Below are 16,010 nucleotides of genomic sequence, written 5' to 3'. Positions count from 1 at the left end.
AGGGCAGAGGTTTGGGACTTGGGAGGAACTCGCGACTTAGATGGGGGTCGTACAGATGGGCGGGGGGCGAGAGCGAAGGTTTTGATTGCGGTGGTTCCATTTCCATGTGGTCTTAGGCGTTTTCACTATAAGTTGTACAGCGGCCATGACAGCCTGTCCTATGTAACACTTCATATGTGAACATCAGAAAGATCGCACCATGATTGCATGAAGAAATTGATGACGATGTTGTACGAGAGAGTATGCGCATTATGTGGCTATTCGTAACATGGAACCGATTCCTTGCGCGTATTTCTCTGCCATCGTGCTGCTACAAACGTCATGACAGCAGTACCTACGTCGTGTTGAAGGGAACTGTCGACAGCCTCATGTTGAAGATGTCGGCAACGTTGTTTTGCTGAAAGTTCTTCATGTTAACGTGATGTCTGGCACACAATGGCCAACTTCGTCAACTATTGATCGATTTGGATGACATTTGTCACGCGTAGCCAGACTTATATTGCTGAACGACGCATATACTGACCACCGGAGAATGTATAAACTTTACAGGCAGCTGTACATGAGCCGGCAAAGGCACAAGTCTGCTGAGGTCAGTTAGAAGTATAACACACAAAGAAACCATCGAACCATGAAAAACACGAGTCAACAGCGGTATTCCTTACTGCTTATAAAGCTGGTGAGGCAAATGGAATGAAACAGTTACAAATACATCGCAATATATGTCGTTATATGCTAGGAATATATATGCTTTACATTGCACGGTCGTTCAATTGTCAGACATTGCGCGAGCGACAGTCGCCCCACCAGGAAAATCAGGACGCAGAAATAACGCCATGTACGGGAAGAATACTCAATACTTTATCATTCACTAACCGCATACTTCAGCACCCGGCGAAATGGTCCGGCAGGAAGCAGACGTCAAGTACCACAACAAATATCGTCAAGCGCAGACGTCAATCCACAACAAATATCGTCAAGGCAGAGCGTCAAGTACCACACAAATATCGTCAATGTTGTATACAGTTACAGCCTAGCAGCAACAAAACGATGAAGAACAACGAATGTGCGAATATGGACTCACTCAACAGAAGGCTATAATGAAATGTATCATATATACCACTCACAGTAACGTTATGATGCTGCTCTAGGATAACCAATGTAACCCATGTAACCTGATGTACCCAAACACAGGATAGGGTTCAACGCGAGTGTACCGTATCCTTTTGTGTGGAGAAACCCCTCATAGTCAGGGTCTGTTAGGGATATTTTGGTGCAAATTCTTCGTAAAAAGTACCAAATTTGGTTCCAGAGGTAGCTTATACCCATACTGTTACGATTTCTGCCGGCGCCAAAGAGGCGCCCCCTGGGGCCGCAATTTGGCAAATCCAAAATGGCGCGCCATCTGAGCTAAAGATCAAGTGTAGTTCCAAAAGGGAAAGGCTAGTATGATAAAGAGTTATATATATTTATGGGGTTTTCGGCGTCAGAGAATCTGATTATGATGTTCTTACATCGATTGAGTTCTTTGGCTGTTACAATGGTCAAATCCAATATGGCTGCCAATACGGGCAAATGCTTGGATGTGTTACTTAGATTTTTAATCTCTTCTCATCTTTGAGGGATGTAATGTTGAGTGAACTAATTTAAGGGTTATCAATTATTAACATGCTCACATAAACATACTGACATCTTCTCTCTAAATAAAAGGAATAATTTACGTACCAAATATTATTTGTAAATTTTTATTCTACGAAGCTCAAACATGGTGGACAATGGTGGACATGGCTTCAACAAGAATTTAGATTTGCTTGATTTGTCTATTCCTATATGGTAATCATTCCTACATGTATGTTAGGTTAACATATCAGCAGTTACACAGTTGTGTATAAAGAGACAAATTACAACAGGCAAGGTAGGCTTTCCGATATGGAATCTTTGGTTAGAAGTGATTACTGTCATGGTTTGTGTCCAGTTATATAATCAGTAAGTTCAACTGGCGCACAACAGTGCTCTTGATATATGTATGGCTGTGCCCATACATTTTAGCATTAAGTCCCACTAGTCGTGCTGTCAACGTTGTTGCTCTACATCGCGCTCTCGATTTGCAGACATCGTGACCTCGACACCGGCGCGATTGCACTTGCACCTTCCTGTGCATGACTTGAGACAGCGCCAGTGCAGCAGAAGAGTGCAAAAAAGTGTGATGTTGTATCGCACACCCCGGTAGGCTTGTGGAAGAGGGGTAGTGCGAAAGATTTTGAAGAACCAAGCTGGTGAGATGACATGGACGGGAATGGCACGGCAAGTTTGCCGTACCGAGGCTTACCCAGAGCTCCATAGGCCGAGATTCTCAAAAAATCGCGGACTGCCAAACAACAAACACATCGCTATCCACGGTTCGGATATAGGCCGTGTTTCTATGCCATCTTCACCAAGCTTGTTCGCTTCAAAACCTTCGCACTACCTCTCTTCCACAGCCTAACCGGGTGCGATAAACAGTCACAGTTTTGTTTGTTGTGGAAAGAAGACTGCCTGGGCAGCATGGGCCAGCTTAGCAGAGTTAACCGACACATATGGTGACCCTCACGCGAAACCCTGATGTCTTCACTCTCGAGTCGATACATATGCAGCGGATCGAAGCCTAGTTGTTCTCATGTACAGCAAGGGATGTGGTGCGATATGGTGTCAACGAGGCCCGGTAACGCCTATTCACACTGGAAAGCAGAATGTTGAGAACCTCCCACCTACACAAGCAGCACCGGTTCCAGCATGTTCACAACGAGCGCACGTGAAGTGTGCGAATCAGGGGCTTAAATCCGTACCGAGGAGTGGGGGGGGGATGATCGGCGATAGCCATCACATACTAGCACGATCGTAAGCCCACAATAATTTACGCACACGCGCGCGATCGCGCACGCACGAACATACATACACACACACACACACGCACACACACACACACACACATACACACACACAAACACACGTACATACATTTATACATGCATACATACATGCACGCACATGCCAAATTTGACAACCGTACGTTTGGCACGTGCCGTAGGCATGGCAGTGCTAGGGGGGTCTGGGGAAAAATTTTGAACCATTTAAGCCATTTTCCTGCAATCTGAGGCATACTGTGGGCCATATTCTCATGTCTGATGACACTATCTCAACCCTAGACTCAACCCTACAAGTTAGGATTCAAAACACTTTTCATTACTTTTCAGAGAGCGTACACAGTTAGGTTACTATAGCTGAAACACAGTCTTTGTCATGTGTCTTTGTATGCTCCTTTTTCTTCCTACGTCCTCTTACTTTTTTCTCTTCTCTCTCTCTCTCTTTTTGGCCGGCGTTTTGGGGGGGGGGGCGACCGCCCCCACCGCCCCCCCCCCTGGCTACGCGCCTGTGTTAACCTAACATACATGTAGGAATAGATGACCAATATGGAATAAACAAATCAAGCAAATTATAATTCTTGTTGAAGCCATGTCCACCATTGTCCACCATGTTTGAGCTTCGTAGAATAAAAATTTACAAGAATATTTGGTACTTAAATCATTCCTTTTATTATTTCCTTGCGATAATGTATGTCCGTATGTTTATGTGTGCATGTTAATAATTGATAACCCTCAAATTAGTTTCATCCCAACATTACATCCCCCCAAAGATAGAAAGAGATTAGAAAATCTAAGTAAACACATCACAGCATTTGCCCATATGGCAGCCATATTGGATTTGACCATTGTAACAGCCCAAAAAAACCTCAAATCGATGTAAGAACATCATAATCAGATTCTCTGACCCCAAAAACCCTATAAATATATAAACTTTTATCATACTAGCCCTTTCCCGTTTGGAACTACACTTGATCTTTAGCTCAGATGGCGGCCATTTTGGATTTGCCCAATATGGCGGCCCCAGGGGGCGCCCTTCTTGGCGCCTGGCAGTAATCGTAATAGTATGGTATAAGCTACCTCTGAACCAAATTTGGTACTTTTAGAAGAATCTGCACCAAACAACCCCTATATAGCCCTAACAGCCCTGACTATCAGTGAATCACTGAGGGCAGTTTGCTGGTGCGTTTTCAGAGACTAGAAGTTCCAAACTGGGTTTATTCTAAACACGAACCTTTCTCCGCTATCCTGGAACTTACTATGTATCACAATACTCTGTATTAAACTAATATAACCTGTTACAAAAATTCGAAGTGACGAGCGGCGGATATATTCAGCGCCATTTCTGTTGACTTGTTACGTACGCATTCCCAATGCGCATAGCGTTTGGTGGTGGCCGAGGTGGGCAGAACGCTATGCGCATTGGGAATGCTATGCATATAGCCTCGTTGCGCCATCTATCGCATGCCATATGTACTACACTGATCAACAAAAACAAACAAACAACAAAGTTGAACTCCGTTTTTTATAGCAAACCAAGCGCACCGAGTAGCAAACTTCGAATTAGGACCATTTCTAGGAAATGTCTAGCTACCTGGGTAGCCAAACCCGTCGTGCAATCAGCGAACAACTGCAACTGCTCAACGTGCGTGCCAGGCGTGCCGTGCGTGCAACTGCTCAATTCAGCGACTTCCCGCATACTTGCTATATAGTAAACCCGTGTAAATTGCTATTCAATGAGGGCAGCGTTGTTGTGTTAGTGTGCAGCTACGCAGTGTTTTTCGTGCTTCGCGCGAGATCTGGGCTGCCGATTGTTTAGATACAATAATGTAACCCAACAAGAGTAGGGTACATGTACTCTTGTTGGATTACATTATTGTATCTAGTAAATAACTGACAATTGTGATTAGGGGGCCTATTAGTATTACTGTATTATTGGGTTGGCGACTTGGCCGTTGGCGTTATTTACTCCCGATTCTGCTACTACTAGTATGTGCATGAGAGCCTCTGTGGCCGAGTGGTAGGCATTGTGCACTGTCCACTGAATGCTGCGAGTTCAAACCTCGGTCGGGGCAGTGAATTTTCTCAAGGTGTAAAAACCTGGCTCTCAACATTTGAGACTGTGAATCTCCCGTGGCTCGGATGACCACGTAAAATGGCGGTCCCGTCTCCAGAAATACTAGCCAATGGGGACGTAAAAGAACCACTGGGGGCGCAAAGAAACTCTGGCTGTGACCACCCTCAGTGCCATTTGGCTGAAGGCTGACTACCTGAACTGACTGCTGAATAAGAATAAAAATAAGAAGAATAAGGAATAAGAAGAATAAGAAATAAGAAGGAATCAGAATAAGAATAAGAAATAAAAAAAAGGAATAAGAAGAATAAAGAAAAAATTCCCCGCACATTCCAAAGAGAGAATCAGTGCCTTGTGAAATAGGCCTACAACTACAACTGTAGTACAAGAGAGGGAACCCAAGATACAAGATACAAGAAACTATACGAATAGTAATACCTTATACGGAATCTCTATGCTAGCTTCCGTGATTCGAATTATACTAGTTGATACCTGTTTGGGGATTGGGCTCCAGCATTGTCTGAACTTGGAACCCTGCGATATAAGTCTTTCTTTGGCGAATTCATTTCTTGTTTTCGCATAACAATTTACATTTACCGCGGACTCGCGGATCCGTATTTAGACTGGTCCCTTGCCGTTGCACCTCGTTAATAGACGCGAGAGATTTTATATGAGAGACTGCGAAGGTTTTGATTTCGCGGTGGTTCCATTTCCATGTGGTCTTAGGCGTTTTCACTATAAGTTGTACAGCGCCCCATGACGCCTGTCCTATGTAACACTTCATATGTGAACATCAGAAAGATCGCACCATGATTGCATGAAGAAATTGATGACGATGTTGTACGAGAGAGTATGCGCATTATGTGGCTATTCGTAACATGGAACCGATTCCTCTGCGTATTTCTCTGCTCTGTGCTGCTACAGAACGTCATGACAGCAGTACCTACGTCGTGTTGAAGGGAACTGTCGACAGCCGTCATGTTGAAGATGTCGGCAACGTTGTTTTGCCTGAAGTTCTTCATGTAACGTGATGTTCTGCACACAATGGCCAACTTCGTCAATATGATCGATTTGGATGACATTTGTCACGCGTAGCTAGACTTATATTGCTGAACGACGCATATATGACCACCGGAGAATGTATAACTGTACAGCCAGCTGTACATGAGCCGGCAAAGGCAAAGTCTGCTGAGGCAGTTAGAAGTATAACACACAAAGAAACCATCGAACCATGAAAAACACGAGTCAACAGCGGTATTTCCTTACTGCTTATAAAGCTGGTGAGGCAAATGGAATGAACAGTTACAAATACATCGCAATATATGCTGTTATATGCTAGGAATATATATGCTTTACATTGCACGGTCGTTCAATTGTCAGACATTGCGCGACGACATGCCCCACCAGGAAAATCAGGACGCAGAAATAACGCATGTACGGAAGAATACTCAATACTTTATCATTCACTAACCGCATACTTCAGCACCCGCGAAATGGTCCGTCAAGGCAGACGTCAAGTACCACACAAATATCGTCAAGGCAGACGTCAAGTACCACACAAATATCGTCAAGGCAGACGTCAAGTACCACACAAATATCGTCAATGTTGTATACAGTTACAGCTAGCTGCAAACAAAACATGAAGAACAACGAATGTGGAATATGGACTCAATCAACAGAAGGCTATAATGAAATGTTACATATATACCACTCACAGTAACGTTATGATGCTGCTCTAGATACCCAATGTAACCCAATGTACCTGATGTAACCCAAACACAGGATAGGGTTACAACGCGAGTGTACCGTATCCTTTTGTGTGGAGAAACCCCTCATAGTCAGGTCTGTTAGGGATATTTTGGTGCAAATTCTTCTAAAAGTACCAAATTTGGTCCAGAGGTAGCTTATACCATACTTCGCACGCACGCACGCACGCACGTACGCTCGCACGCACGCAAGTACGCTGTACGCTCGCACGCACTCACGCACGCACGCACGCACGCTCGCACGCACGCACGCAGGATTTTGTTACAACGTCGCGGATCCGTTTTGTTCGGCCGTGCCTTGCCGCCGGTCGGCTTATCAATAGCTACATTATTCACGCAATTCACGATTCGTGTATGTAGAGAGCTTCCTCGAGAGATTAGAGAGAAGATTGGCTTTTCTACTTATCCGAAGACGGTTGTAGTTGTTGGTTATATTATGTTAGTCTTGGGGGATTATGCGCAAAAGCGCGGTACATTCGATTAGAATATCATGTTTTGATATCATAAGGAAATGGGGGATGAATTCATCAACACCCACAACCATTGGGAATGTATGAGATGAAAAGCGGTGCAATGTCTCCGTGGGGAGCGAATACTCCCAGTGCCATATATAGGCCGCGAACCGCGGAGCCTGGGTTGTGAGGATGTAATATATCAATCAATCCTGAACTATCATATTTGTGAAGGTCGAAGGAAATTTTTTAGAATTAAAATAAAATGTACACTTTTTACTTGTTTAGTTTTTACTATACGTATGTTTTTTATACTAAATTAACTATACACTTGTTATATCAACTACACCACTATATAAGGAATACAGTATTGTAGTAATTACACAATATTTCCTAAATATACTCGTGATGTTAATAAATTAGTCTAATCGAGTGCTAATATACCGTGTTGGCTTTCTCTTGTTCTGGTCTTTCTCTCGACACAAGGTGCCGAAAACAACAGAAAACATTCTCGCCGACACGCGTGAAAAGAACGCATTGTTGCGATGCTTCCCCATCACATCCTGTTTTTCAATAATTAGTGCTAATTGTAGCTTTGCCGGCCATCCTCATTAATGCCAATTATCCTCGCTTCCCGCCGTTGCGATAGGCGAATTAAAGACTCTAGTCACAATCGCGGCACACCGTTAAGGAGGCCCCCACCGCTTCGCCACGTACACGCTTCGCCATGCATTACCTGCATGCACGCCTGACATTTGAATTTCGGATTACCGCCCAGCTATTCGGCATGGTAAGGATTAGGGATTTTTCATTACGATATAGCGTGTACCCTAAACGCAAACTAATAGTTAGGAGGGGGTGAATGATGGCGGTCCGGATCGGCGTGAAAAGCTGCATTCATCAACGACGAAAATCATTAGTGGGCCATTAGTGTGCTAGCGTTGACACATATAGATGATGTCAACACAATTGCCCACGTGGCTCCTTGTTCATACGTGGATCGTGCGGCAGCATCGGACCCACCTAGCAAACTCAAAACCTTGTTATGCGTGGACATGGGATCGAACGAAATTGCAAGTAACGGGAGTTATACTAGCACACGTGTGACCGCTCGCCAGGCTGACGCATTCTAAACACGTGAAATATATCAACAGTAGAATCGAGCACGATTGGGTATACACAGGGTATAATGTTTTCGTGTTTTTTTTTATCGATTTAACAACGATTTGCACAGATCATTCTGAACGTGTTTCTGCAATGTGCTTCTCACCCTTTACTAGCCATGCCTACCGAAAATTTTGCAAGGTCAAACTCTCCTGCCAGCCAATAATCAAACACCAATTAAATGGCACACAATTATCCATCACCCATTGGCCAGACAAAAAACATTTTTGTTTTAAGTATTTTCATCATCTCAAAATGCCATTCGTCGACATGAATTCTCTCCAGCACTACTGAACAAATATGTACGATATTTCATCTCTAATAATATCGTCAAAGCATCCTATCAAAATTATTATACAAAAGTAATTTTTTACACGTTTCTTTCTATCAGGCCAATGCCAAACCCTACGCTATGTCTGAATGCAGATGAACCTTCATAGAAGCCTCTTGTGCTGCTAGTGTCATCGTGGCTGTAAGTAGATTATCGCACCTGGAAAGAGAACAAACAAGTTACATCCTAATGGGTTTACAAGATCCACCGCAAGGTACATACTTCCCGTGATGACGGCAGTTGTAGCGAACATGTAAACCCATTACGAATTACCCAAAGCTATAGTTCTATAATCCAATTGCACTTAAAGACGGCCTTTTTAAAGAACCCAACCCAATAATCGTCAACCATCTCACAGCTACAAGGTGAAGGACGCGTAACACGCCAAGAAACAATAACCCGCGCAAAGTTTTCGCGACGTGGCGACGCGCACGACTTTCAACTTCCAACTCACTTCGTCAGCTGCTCCACCTCTTCCTCCGCCACATCTTCAATCTTGGCCAGACTACCCGCAATTTCCTCGAGGGCGGGAGTGTGCTCGGACATGAAGCTAGTTATCTCGTGTAGCAGGGCCTCCGTCTCCACCAACGCCTCCACAATGGCACCTGCCGAGAGAAATGCGACGACTGGGGTCACCGATCGGTCGCCTACAGGGCAACAGGTGCGTGCACGCATGATAATTTCGAACGCATCTTTACGCAAAGGACTACAAAAGAAAAAAGTCGAAAAAAACGAGCGGCGGGAGTATTAAAGGAGAGAGAGACACGTGCGACGCGCGTCACTCAATAATCCGCAATCCGTTTCGTGTAAGCCGTCTCGCGAGACAGCGATAACGCACCTCGCTAAATCGTGCGGCTCGATTTCTTTGAAACAAAAGCGGAAGCACGGACGAACGACGTGGGGGGCACACAAAAAACAAATCGGAACAGCGAACAATGATCAAAAGGTACGCTATCGTCTGAACGTTCCCGCAATGAGGCCAACTTTGTCACGCGTAGCCGTTAGCGACAGCCGAAACGCTCGACTAGAGAGTGAAGGCGAGTCGGACGCGTGTGCCAAGATGCCTTCGTTTAGCGGCCAGCATTATAACTAACTCTATACTCACTCTGTTCGGTGGGATCGTCGGGGATGTGGTGATCGTGCGTTGGCAGATGATGGTACGTCGCCTCCACAGAGGCGGCCATGTTCGCATACTTGTCTTTCATCTGCGACATCGACTTCAAAGCTTCTGCCAGGCCGTGATTCTGCAAGAGCGAGTGCGAGAGACTTGCAAAAGGCGACAGGCACGCAAAAAAAGTACAGTTGGGTCACGAGACGTAAAGAATCGTCGGGGGTCGTCAGCGACTGTGTGAATTTGCTCGGGTAGGGCAGCTGTAGCATTATGTATTGAAAAGACGTGGGACAAACAGTTGAGAACCACTGCCATATGGGATCATGTATCTAGCAAGCAATAAGAAATTCAAAAAATCATATAGGGCGACAAAGGGATATATATATATATATAACAGACAGTCGGGTTTATTTCATTATTAATTACAAACATTAATTATAAATCATCAACGCAGCATTATTCTTTTTAAACACTTCCACATTAAGGAAATTTTCACGTGCATCGAGACAGCTTAATACGTCTGTGTGGCTTTACGTGAGGATAACATAGAATCTCATTAATCTAACAGAACACAACCTCACCTGTGCTGCAATGGTCTTCTCAAGCATCTTGATGTGCTTTACTTTGTCTAGTGCGAGATCTAGCCTACTCTTGTAGTCGTCTAGCCGTTCACACTCCTGCCAGAGTTGGTACATCTGTCTCTGTTGCACAAGCACAGCACGCGATTACGCAAAATTAACTTAAAACATTCCTGGAAAAGTGTGCTACGATAAAAATGCTTAATCACCGACAGTATCGTTGACTTTAATTAATGAGCCTGTAAATTGTCGCAGGTATAAGAGCTTCATTACCTGTGCATCAGCCTCCTGATGGTCACATGCTTTCTTTGACATTGTGTCCATGTAGGCCCACTGCATATAGCGGCTGTAGAGCAACTGAAGGTGAAGCTGGTCGTCTTCTAAAGAGGGCGCCGCTTTACTCTAAAACACATGCCATGCTAGAGCTTATTACCAAACGCGCTGCAATAAACATTTGCGAGAATTTTGAAAATCGCGGAAACAGATATGGCACCGGAGATATGCAAAAATCCATGCATCCGGGTACGTTTTCGTTGAAATGTAGATTCACGAGTTACACTTCACGTGGTAACAATTAAATTCAACGCGAAACTGCTGGCAGTGGGGAACTCAGATCAAATATCTTCCCCCTCTCGCTTGCATTACACAATTTCGATAGTTGGAATTGGTAGCTTTCGTCTAAACGTCGATACATGTGTCCCCATTTGCATGTGATAACAAGATAAATGTGAATACTACTGGCAGTGGGAAGAAGGCGCTAAATGTTTCCCACCTCTCGCTTCGATTCTTGGTCGCGAGATGAAGACCTAGAAGATTGATTTGACATGCTGGGCACGTGTCTGGCTGAAGTAGTCTTCCTGGATTCCGGCAAAGCTGCGGGGTAAAACACGCCAAAGGGGGTCGAATTATAATTTATTCTTATAGCAAACAGGCAAAGCAAGTGTCACGTTGAGTTTAAGAAGAAATTTTAGGGCACCGCAGCAAATTGGACGAGCAGCAATGCAATCATTTCATACCGATGTGCTTTTTTAACAACACTTCATGGGGGAAAATAATTGATAAATACACAACACGGACTTTATGAAAAGGGCAAAGAGCTTATTTTTTAAGGACGATTTTTATTTCTATTGCTGGGGCACCATGGTGAGTAGGGAAATGTGTGTGTGTATAATTATACGCGTATTGTAAATGATTCACATGGACTCAGTGCAATCGTGTCTAATGACGCTACTTTTGTAGTCTGGTTTACCTACCAACATATGAATGTTCAGGCACAACAGCTGATATGTCAATGTCTACCACCTGCATACTGGCCGCGCTAGCAGTGGCTGGCGTCGACATCGCCTTGAGAGATCCTCGAGACTTTGGTGTCGTGTGGAATTGCGTAGAACTTGTTGCACTCATCACAGTCTTGTCCATCCTGCAAAGGGATAAGCCATCGTGTGAGTACAACTAAGTCCATGACCACACAGTAACATGAACACACAACTTATACACACTATACTCTTGAGCCAGTTTGGCGATCTTGAAATGTGAAATGGAAACGTTCCACTGATGTTGTTTTACCAAGTAAATGCTAGGATTTATGGATAAGTTGGCAATAACTAGGCTGATCATAAAGCGAACTAATCCACTATGTAATTACAATGTAACATCACAATATTGCATGGCCAAAATATCTACAGGTGATTCACTGTTTTTTTAAATATTTATCACAAATTTTAGAGTTATTTGTCAATCATCTAATTAGTTTCATTAATATCAGGAGTAGATAATAGGGAGGAGTGTGACATCAATAAACAAGGGAAATTCGTCATTTACTAGCCTTATAATACCTACGATTTACTACGCTAAACAACCTAAAACTACCTCGGGTACATATCTGTAGTACCTGATACGACAACGACCCCATCTGCATTATTGACATGATCTGCACGTTGAAAATTACATTCTTTTTGTATCTTCCGCCTTTTCGTTTGACTCCCCTACATTCCATCTCTCATGATCACCGTCTGCGTCTTCCTCTTTTCCCTCTGTCCATTCCATTTCCCTTGTTCTTCCGTTGTCATTATCTTCTCATTTCTCTCATTATTTCATTATTGTAATGTTGTAATATATATTCAATATTTCGTATTTCGACCGCACAGTACACAGTCATATGCATGCATCAGTAATCATATCACGTGCGTGCGTGCGTGCGTGTGCCCGTACACGTTCGTTCGTGCGTGCGTGTACACGTGCGTGCGTGCATGTGTGCGTGATCACGTACACGTGCGTGTGTGCGTGCGTGTGCACGTACACGTGCGTGCGTGCGTGCGTGTGCACGTACACGACGTCGTGCGTGCGTGCGTGTGCACGTACACAGAATACATGTACATGTATATACGTACTGAACCGAAAGCGCACACCGCACTTAATGCCGCAAGTTACCCGCGCCCCAACCCCTCCTTATACATTCATCCAATAATGCCAGCTTCTGCCACGAGGTAGCAGCATCGTCCAGTCAAGTAAATATATCGTAAATATATTCGTTATTATAGTAACGCGTCTTTATTATATTTATTTATTTTATTATTTATTTATCAACACACATACATATTTCAGTAGGCTTCCCTAATCCACAGCTTTCGCGAGAGGTGTGTAACTCAGTGACACAAAGAATAGTATTACACTGTCTAATACTAATAGTAATACACGTACAATACGAATACGTCTTTGATGCACTAAGCTATGTTATTTTACTCCCGACGAGATATGCACAAAACCGCCACACGCGCATGTAGGTCAAGCTAGTGTACGTATGATAACCTCGGCCAACAGATCATATATACCTACCTACACATGCATTATATTCTAAACGATAAACGTAACAATAAGTAATAATTGCTTCGGGGCTTGTGCCACGAGGTCGCAGCATCGTTCAGTCATGTAGGAGGCCTACTACAGTAATTGATTGCAAATATATTCGTTATTATGAAAATGCAACTTTGATATTGAATACCTGAGACGACATGCGATTTTTTGAGTTTCCGAGTTTCTGTATAATATCAAGAGTAGATAATAACACAACGTGTGTTATTATCTACTCTTGATAATATATATAAATGTAACACCAATACTATATATAAATGTTCGATCTATTATTAAAACATGTTACTGGTTTTGCTTTCGGTTAACAAGAACAGCATACCCGTACCATAACATACTTAATCACTTTTATTGATTTAACGTAAATTTTATGTAAATTTTTACCTGGTGGGGTCAAGTTAATGACGTCATAAGTCATCTTCTCTAGGGTACCGAGAGGTAAAATTAAAGGTACTAACTACCTTTGATGTGAACATGCCACATGTGAAATATCAAAGTAATTGATTGAGAAATGTCGACGATATGTCTAATAACGTCACTGAAATGCGCTAAAATGCAATTTGATGACGTCACAGGTCATCTTCTAGGGGTCACCCAAAGGCTCACCTCAAATTACGGCTACTAATTACGTTTGATGTGAATATACTACATGTGAAATATCAAAGTGATTGGTTGAGAAATGTAGATGATATGGCTAAAAAAGTCAATGAAATGCAATAAAAGTACAATTTAATGCCGTCATAGGTCATTACGTAGGAGTCACCGAGAGGTCAAATTACGGCTACTAATTACCTCTACTGTGAACATACCTCATCTAAAATATTAAGGTAATTGGTTGAGAAATGTTGATGATATGCCTAATTAAGTCAGAAACAATGGGGGAAGAATGCTCCAAAAATGTCCCGTTTTATACCTTCCCATTACATAGGGATTCCCCAAAATGGGTCAAAATTCCGTCACAAAAATGCCCGTAACTCGTCACAGGAGTGGAATTTTTTAATTCTGTAAACGGATCTCTAGCTGTTTCTTGTGACTGGGCTATCGAATAAGCTTAAAAATTATATTGGGGTCATTTATAAAAAAATTACCTACTATGCTATCATTTCTTTTCTTTGTTTCACATCGGACATAATAAAATATGTGAAAAATCATGCGCAGATGAAACTTAGAAACTCAGAAGCTCGGAAATTCAGAAACTCGAAAGCTCGGAAACTCAAAAAGTCGTATGTCGTTTCAGGAATTCCATAAAATAGAGTGCAGACTCTCAAGTTTCAGAGAAGGCAAAAAAAAATTCGGAGAAATCAGAGATCGCAGTCAACTTCACCCGTCAATACTAGATGGCAGCACAATTCACTACGTTCAGAAGACGTTCATTCTTTGGATGATTTCGTTTGTTTACTATGAGCATACTTGCTCTGCATTAACGTGATGTATACCTAAAAGTAAGTTAATTAGGAGGATACACTAGTCACCCGCTTGGTGTCTGTTCTTGTCTACTTCGTTTGTGAATTACTTTTAGAATTATTTAAACACAACGTTTATTATTACTAATGCTGGTTCAACTTCAACTTCAAGGATAGCTCCAAGAAACGGTATTGCTAGGGTTAGAATACCGGTGTATTGACGTTAGTCACACAGCCTGGTCGGGTTACACGAACCCCCAATGCGAGCACCGAAGGCCGCCGACTGCGTATGGTGTGGCACCATTAAGGTTTATTTAGAAACTCTTCTTTCCTCTAACCACGTAACTAATTGCGCCCTGTATTCTCTAGGATCTGGAAGCTATATCAGTAAAAGACATCCGTAATGGCTGAGCAAGCGGAATCTTGTTTGAGCTGCCCCTCGTGTGGTAGCAAAGATGTCGTAAACGACAGCCACCACAGTCACGACCAGTTGGTGTGTTCCCAGTGTGGATGCATCCTAGAGCAGGGAAGCTTCTTGTCAGCTAACGACGCCTCATCTATCTGGGCTTTCAAAAACAACGCAAGCGATGCGATGAAAAGGAGGACGTATGTGAAGGTGCCTGAAGGTAATTGATAATTCTCTCATCCAACGAACTCAATGTATGTAGTTGTTGCATATGAACTGACATTGTCTCATGAATGATTATGTGTTATCTATATTTATCAGTAATGACATAATTAATTGTCATGTGAATGCTGTGTGTGAGTGTCTGTGAGTGTGTGTGCGTGCGCGTGCCAGTGTGTGTTCGCATTGGTGTATGTGCGTGTGGATGTATGTGTGTGTGTGTGCGTGCATGTCAGTGTAACGTCACGAGAAATCCGGTTCCCTTTGCAACGCACGCCACTTAACTCGCGAATTTTTTTTCCCACGCAAAATGAAGGCAAGAGCGCGGGCATCTCTCGCATCCGTCACGTCGCGTCCGAGTTCCGGCTCAGCGCTGCCATGATGGAGGAAGCCATCAGCATGTTCGAGCGCGCGTACTCGCTCGACAGCTGCATCAACGTCTCCGTGCCCAACAAGGTCACCTTCGCCGCCGTGTGGCGCGTACACGACGATGCGCGCGACGGCTGTGCCATCACGATCCACCGCGTGTGCAACGCGTCGGCTGCGCCGTCACCAGCTTCTCGCGCTTCCTCACGCTCTCGTCGCCACCGACCTCGACGTGCGCGTCGCGACGTCGGACGTCGACGAGCTGCTGCCGGCTATGCCGCCGCCGCGGGCTCGCGCGAGACGAGTGCGAGCGAGCCCACGCGCGTCGTCGCCATCTGCCGCGAGGGTGCCTCGCCGACGGCCGCCCGTGGGAGC

At 43.8% G+C, this 16,010-nt stretch overlaps 2 protein-coding genes across 2 annotated transcripts in view; both read right to left on the bottom strand.

Annotated features, from left to right (window-relative positions):
- LOC106810538 overlaps positions 1-5,606 on the bottom strand; it is a 14,932-nt gene extending 9,326 nt beyond the window's left edge. The window contains exon 1 of the mRNA XM_014813919.1: positions 5,464-5,606. Coding sequence (XP_014669405.1) covers positions 5,464-5,552 — 89 coding nt within the window. The 5' untranslated portion in view covers positions 5,553-5,606. The remainder of the gene's footprint in view (positions 1-5,463) is intronic.
- A 1,353-nt stretch (positions 5,607-6,959) lies between these two features.
- Positions 6,960-11,789, bottom strand: LOC106810548 (QWRF motif-containing protein 4-like). The gene is made up of 7 exons (XM_014813926.1): positions 11,627-11,789; positions 11,146-11,246; positions 10,647-10,775; positions 10,377-10,496; positions 9,790-9,928; positions 9,139-9,289; positions 6,960-8,843 (listed from the first exon to the last, which is right to left on the bottom strand). The coding sequence occupies exons 1-7, from the start codon at positions 11,775-11,777 to the stop codon at positions 8,759-8,761; spliced, it is 876 nt and encodes a 291-aa protein (XP_014669412.1). The 5' UTR covers positions 11,778-11,789; the 3' UTR covers positions 6,960-8,758.
- Between the last annotated feature and the right edge of the window lie 4,221 nt (positions 11,790-16,010).

This window comes from Priapulus caudatus, unplaced genomic scaffold (genome assembly GCF_000485595.1).
Source record: "Priapulus caudatus unplaced genomic scaffold, Priapulus_caudatus-5.0.1 Scaffold450, whole genome shotgun sequence".
NCBI lineage: Eukaryota > Metazoa > Priapulida > Priapulimorpha > Priapulimorphida > Priapulidae > Priapulus > Priapulus caudatus.
The sequence above is the reverse complement of the archived record's forward strand: the minus strand, read 5'-3'. Positions and strand labels throughout refer to the sequence as shown.